Source organism: Talpa europaea, assembly GCF_964194135.1.
Source record: "Talpa europaea genome assembly, chromosome: 12".
In the NCBI taxonomy this organism is placed as follows: domain Eukaryota; kingdom Metazoa; phylum Chordata; class Mammalia; order Eulipotyphla; family Talpidae; genus Talpa; species Talpa europaea.
The window spans coordinates 41497140-41503871 of record NC_140079.1 but is presented as its reverse complement, the minus strand read 5'-3'; the positions used below and the strand labels follow the sequence as shown (position 1 = coordinate 41503871).

The 6732-nt window shown below is 53.1% G+C and overlaps 1 protein-coding gene across 1 annotated transcript; it reads right to left on the bottom strand.

Annotated features, from left to right (window-relative positions):
- Positions 1-2305: 2305 nt before the first annotated feature.
- On the bottom strand, positions 2306-4819 carry NANOS3 (nanos C2HC-type zinc finger 3; the record flags this gene model as incomplete). Its single annotated transcript, XM_084249577.1, has 2 exons — positions 2306-2370; positions 4330-4819. The coding sequence occupies 2 exons, from the start codon at positions 4817-4819 to the stop codon at positions 2306-2308; spliced, it is 555 nt and encodes a 184-aa protein (XP_084105703.1).
- Positions 4820-6732: the final 1913 nt, after the last annotated feature.

The following is a 6732-nucleotide window of genomic DNA, read 5'->3' as shown; positions in this document are numbered from 1 at the left end:
TGCCCTCTAGCCAGCCCAAGTGCCTGAACAGCTTGGAAATAATCTCAGCAGATCCCAGAAAGCCCACGAGTCTCTCTGTGCCCCCTGGTATTTTGTTACCCTCCAAGATGCCTAGGGGATCCTAGAGGGCCCCAGAAACCACTGCTCAGCCGACCAGGAAGTCAGTTTCCCACAGGAAATACCCATTGGGTGCCTCCCTCAAGTTAATGTGGGATGGGGGAACCTGCTTCTCTCCTCCAGCCCACTGGGGCCTCAGAAGAGGAACCCAGCTAGGAGTGGCTCAGATGTTTATCTGGGTTTGCAAATCTCGGTTTTTTAGCCAAGGTTATAGACGGTTCAAAATTTGTTTTCTTGCTGAAGGAGAAAAGGACTTCTTTTGTTGGTTGTACTTTCAGCTTTCTCCCAATTTCCATTTTCTTTCTTTTAGGAAGACCATTAATAAAGGACTTAAGAATGATTCTCACATGACCTGTTTGGGGTTTGAGGCAGTCCCGTTCCTTAATGTTCTCCCACAAGCTCCCTGCTCACCTTTTTCTACCTTGGAGAGACAAGTTGGGCTTAGGTCAAGGGCTCCCCACAAATATCCAAGCAATGTGTCACACTCTCCAGGAGCGGGTGGCTGTGTGCATGAGTTCAAGTGCCCACACTGGTATCTAAGGAGCAGCAAGCCCATGGAGACATGAGGCTGATCCTATCATTGGAGGGCTTGTGAGTTTGGTTTTAGTGTTCATGTAGCCTCTGCCAGCCTCTGTAGCCCAGCCAAGATGGAGGCAGTGCCAGGGGATTGTTATTGGGTCAACACAGGGCATCATCCCACAAAAGCCTTCTTATAACCCCACAGCACTTATCCAGCCTCTGGGGCTGCTGTAAGCTCATGTTACAGGAAAGGGTGCTTCTGTTAAATTGGTCGCAGCAAAGCTGACCAGGCCCTAGACTTTTAATCACTTCCTGTGGCTCCTGCATCTGACTCCTATAGCCAAGACAGGGCCCTCCTTTCAATGCCATCTTACACCTCAGAAGACCCCAGAGACCCGAAGGATGGTCAGGGTCCCCCACACTTCTTCCTTGAACTCACTGGGATGTACCCTACTGGCCAGTTCACAAGGTGCAAGCACCAGCTGCTCTTACATAAGAGGGAAGAGGAGGAAGAGGGAGAGGCAGGGATGTTGTACCCCTAACTCAATTCTTGGGACTACTAGGGAGTCTGTGTTTTCTTTTTCCTCCTCCCCTCTCTTCTCCAAGCCCGCCTATGTAACCTTAAGTCCTAGTACGAGTCAAAAAGCCAAAAGCAGAGGGGACCTCCCTTCTCCCATCCAACACTGGGAGACCATCTGGGCAGGGTATGTGTGTGCAGCCCAGGTTCTGGGGCCAGCCCTCAGCTTTGGGAAGGAATGTGGACCTTGCAAGGTCCAGGCTGGAAGAGTAAGAACTGGGGGTAGAGGAGGCAGATGGCATGGGTGTTCCCCCAAACACAGCCCCCTGCCCCACAGAACAAGACCCCACAGTAGGGGAGAATTTTCATCCCCCCCTGCCCAAGGAAATCCAAATTGCCTCCCTGATGGTCCTGCCTAAGCTCTGGACTGGCCTGACCCCCAGGCCATATTCCCATCCCCTGCCAGCCCGCCAGGAGTCCTTCCCTTACTGTGAAGGGCCTATCACGTGACTCCACGGCCCCATGACCCAAGGTCATTGGGGCATCCACGGTAACCTAAGTGCTCACTGGGGACATACTTAGTATAGGACATCTTTAGTATAAGGGTGAAGAGCTTGCTCAGTCTCTCTATTGTCCCCCTCAAATCAGGCCCCCTCCTACACTGCAGTGTGGGGTAGGGTTTGTCCATTTGGTAAGTCAATATGCAGGATGGCTGAGAATCTGAAAACACCAAATGTGGCAGAAACGGCTTCCTGGGAGTAATCCAGAAATTCCTCAGGGTGAGCTGAAATACAAACAACAGTCTGAGAAAAGGGGCATCAGAGTAACATGTGGGCTAATGGATGCAGCTGAGAAAAGGAGGTGCCTGAGCCCCTCAATGTACTCCTGCTACTTTGTCCCAAGACCATGCCTCACTTGAGATTGAGGGTGTACATTCATAGCATTTATTGAGTACTCTGGCTTGCCTCCTCCCACATGGGGGCTTCTTTGGGTCATACTCCCAGGTCTAGCTCCCTTACCAGGCCTCCAAGCAGAGGGCCCTCTCAGGGCCCATCCTAAGAGTGTGGATCTTTCCAGAAAACCACCCTCTACTGAGCCTGGGTCCACATGCCCAGGCGAAGGCAGCATCCCCTTGCTCTCCATGCCAACGTCCTAGGCAGAAGTGGTGGGACAGCGGGAAGGCGAAGGTCCAGAAGACTTCCCAGCACCTTTAGAACCTGCATTTTAAGAATGGAGGAGGAAGGAGGAAAACATTTAATAAGAACAGTAATTCAATGCTGCTGAAGTAACTGGTCCACTAGCAGGGTTGCTGGGCTCTGGCGCCATCTGGTGGCTTACCCTAGAATGGCAGCCCCTGTGATGTTCCTGGACCAGGACAGCAGCCCGAGTCATCCCTGCCCCCCCCCCCCACCCGCCAGAGAGGAACATAAAGCCCAGAAACTGGGACTCCAGCCAACCATGCTGCCTACTTAAGGCCTCAGGGCTCTGGGGACCCCAAATTTATTACACCCACAATGTTACCAGGAAGGCGGTCTTAGGCAGCCTTTGTGTGCCTGTATTTAGTAGTGAGAACTCCCTCAACCCCACCCTCCATACCAGGGGAGGCAAGGGACTTAAGACGAAAAAGAATCAGGGACCATCATCTCCACGTCCCCTCAGCTTCCCTAGTTTCCCAGTTGAAGCTCATCAAAACTCAGGAAATTTGCCTCTGAGGCAGTCTCTTACTTTTTAACAAATAGTCACAGCACAGTGTGGGAACAGGGAGGAGTCTTCCCACCCAGTCACCTGCCTCCAGGAACTCATGGCTGATGGAGGAAACAGCGCCCACTCAAATGGGCAGCTGTGTCACAGCCCCTTCAGATCCCTTCTCTGTTGGCTGACTTCCCTTAAGGCAATTAAAGTTGCTAAAATGGGTATCTCTTCTGAAACCCCTCAAGGGCTGAAATCCTTTCCCTCTAGAAAAGAAAATACTGCCATTTAAGCCCCAGCTACTCAAAAGCCTTATCACACATCAGCATCACAGGGAATCCTTTAGAGACACAGCTGTTTCAGCCCCACTCAGACCTGTGGAACTGAAATCTGCAGTTTGTCCACATCTAATGAGCAAGATGAGGGTGACCCCATGTGGTGGGCTGGGCACAGTGTGAAGACAACCAGATCAGGGCTAGGGAGGCTTTGGCTGATCTGAGTTGATCCATTCAAAGAAAATTCATGGTACCCAGGTGTCCCCAGGAACCAGGCCTCCTTGCTTTTGCCTTGGATACCCGTGTCGGCAGACCTGCCCCTTTCCTTCCAATACTCTCAAATCTGTCCCCATACCTGCCAGCCTCCATACCAGTGGAGGCAAGGGACTAACCATCTAACAGACTAACACAAAGACCTGGTCTTGTCACTTCTGTGTCTCCCTAATACCAGAGTCCAAACTCTATGTGACTCAAAAGGACCTATAAGTCCTTCCTGCTGTCCCTGAAACCTGACACCATGCCCCCCAACCCCCCACACTCTATTCCAGACACATTGAACTTCACAAAATTGCTGGGCAAACCTCAGTGCCTGATACCTCAGGGCCACATATCTGACCCTCCACCAAACTGAGTAAGGCTTCCAGAAGTCACTTTCTCCAGGAAGCCCTCTTGGACTGCCTCTCATCTAGATCAGGGGCTTTTCTTAGCCCCATCATCTGTTGTTTTAACTGCCTTTGTATTCACTATAGGTCCAGCCCAGCATTTGGTACAGAGCAGGCACATAAACTATTTGGCAAATGAGTGGACATATGAAGAAGCTGAAGTTCAGAGAGGCTGAGCAACTTCTCTCAGGCCACACAGCTCCTTAGTGCCAAGCAGGATTGGAGCCCCTATGGCATGTGTCCACAGATCCCACTGCTGAGCCCATGGCCTCCTTGCCAGATCACCCTGTGTCTGGAAAAGACATAGTATTTGCCCCATGGGCCCAGAGAGGGAGAATGCCTTGCTCAAAGCCACGCAGTGAACCCCAGCCCAGCTTACCCACACTCGGCAACACTTCTATAATAGTCTTCTAAGCTTTCTCCACAGATTAATTATCACCCACCCCAACTCTCTGAAGAGGATACTGGGATTAATTTCATTTCATAGAGGCTCCAGGAGCTCAGCCTCTAGCGCTAGCGCAGGCCCCATCCATAATGGGTCCCCCATCACCTGTACAAGTGCCGCCTCCTCCTCCTCCGGCTCCTGCTCCTGAGCCTCCTCCCCGGCGGTGTCCGGAGTCCGGTGTCCTTGCTTTGTCTGGCCTGGTCAGCCTCTTGCCAGCAGAGTTGCGGGTGGTGTAGCTGTAGACGGAGGTGTAGCCCTGGCCAGTAAGCGGGCAGAAGCGGCGGGTGTGGGCCCGCTCACGTGTGGCACCACACTGGGGGCACACATAATCACGAAGTATGGGGCACAGCACCCTGCCAGCCTCGTCCTTCAGCACGTGGGACTGGTAGATGGCCCGGGACTCGCCATTGTGTTTGCAGAAAGAGCAGAGGCGTTCTGGAGCTGGTGAGGATTCTGGGCTGGACCTCTGATCCCCGGGTCCTGGAGCTGGCTCTGGTTGAGGATCCAGCCTAGTTTGGGGCTCCTCTTCCCCACGCAGAGCCCCCACCAGGCGTGCCAAACCCAGGTAATCTGTCCATAGGTCGAAGGTCCCCATGGTTGAGAGATGAGGGCCAGGCAGAGGGGAAGAGAGAAAAAGAGACCCTGCCTGCTCAAAGCATCTCACCCCTTTCTCCTCCTCCCTTCCTCTCTTGGAGCCTTTGAGCCTGGGCTGTCAGTCCCCTCCTTATACTTCCAAGAGGGTGTAAAGGGGGAGGAGCAGGCTGTAGGAGTCTCCTTGTGAGGAGGGGGGCTTGCTGCTGTAGGGAGGGGGGTACATGCACCTGCCAGAGGAATGTACAGGCTCTGGGGGGCCAGAGGTGGGGGGTGACAGGTTCCAGGCTGCAGAAGGCACCAGCAATTTGGAGCTACCTCCCCCCACCTAGAGGGCATTGGGAGGGCTACCCCTTTCTCCCCATCCTTGGAGGAGGCCTGGAGGCTCTTGCCTCACAGGGTGATGGGGGGGGGGAGTGTTTGGAAGCCCCACCCCATAGATAAGCATTGATTTAACCAGCAACTTTGTAACATCCCTCTTCCTTCCCAGGCTGGGGGAGGGGCCAGGTGCCCCTGGGCTCTTTGGGAAGGAGGGAGGAACTGTCTGATGCTCCTTACCTCTGGAAGGGGAGCTATGATACCTGGGGTGGGAGGGGACACAAGAACCAAGGCTCCCAGATCTTGTCTCACTCAGGGAGCTTTCACATCCACTGTCTCAGTGGAACCCCATTTAATGGATAAGCACAGGAATGGGTGTTGAATTATACACAAAAGCCTCCCTCCCTCATCCAGCTATTGGAGCCCCCAAGGCTAAGTGGTGTATAAGCCCAGGAGTCACCCCAGTGGGGCACAGACTTCAAGATGGAGGGTTCAGTGGACACAAAGGTGGAAAGTCGAGAGCCAAGAATGGAGACTGTGGGGAGTAAGCCAGGAGAGTGAGAAAGCGGGGCCTAGGACTTGGACACAGAGGGGATATGCCCACCCCATTCCTTCCTTCAGACATCCTGGAGCACAGCTCACCCCCCTACCACCTTTTAGAAGGGTTTTTCAGCAGCCCAGCCTGGCACCTGTGATTCTCATCCCCAACCTTCCAGGATTTATCCCCCCAAATCACGCCTGAATCCACCAGGATCCCAGACACGAGCCCTCCTTGGGGTCAGGACAAGGTAGTGGCTGAAAAAATTTATGAGGGAGCCCAAGGGATGTCTTATCCCCCCTCCTATGGCCCTTAGGCTGTGTCTGGCCCAGCCACAGTGACATTCATCCCTCGGTGGGTCTGGCTTTGGTCCTCACAACCCACCGACAACAATGAATGTTGATTGTGACCTTCTCTGACCTAAGGGCAGGGATCTGCTCAGGCTCCCCTTCCCCCTTAAGAGGTTGTGATGGGCAGAGGCTGTGAAGGGCGGTCGGCAGTTCCAGGCCTCGGGGTCCACTCAACGGTCGATGGTTTGCCTGAGCTGCCCAAACTCACCGACAGGTTGAATGTTCCCCCAAACCCTTGGCAACTTCTCCTGGGGACCAGGAGTGAAGGGTGGGAGACAGGGAACCCAGAAGGGTGAGGGATACCCTGAGAGGGAGTAAGGGTCTTAGTATTAACACAGTAAGTCAGCAAACAGTTATTGGGTGCCAGCTGTCTGCCCTGGGACCTGGAAAAAGCAGGAAACAAATTATTCTAATAACAGTACATATTTAAGCCTCATTTGCTACACTGATGTAATCTTTGTACACAGATGTAGCAGCACAAGGCACTCTGCTTGATTCCTTAAGTAACACTCAAAACAGCTTTGCAAGGGGCAGATTACTCCCATTAATAGGCTTGGGAAACTGAGGCCAAAGGGCACAGCTAATAAAAAGAGGGAGGAGGGATTCCCAGTGGCCCCAAGATGTCTAGCTGCCAGCCAGTACTGACCTGGGGCATCCATGCAACACAGATAAACAAGTCATTTTAATACAATGTAATACCTTAAGTGAGCC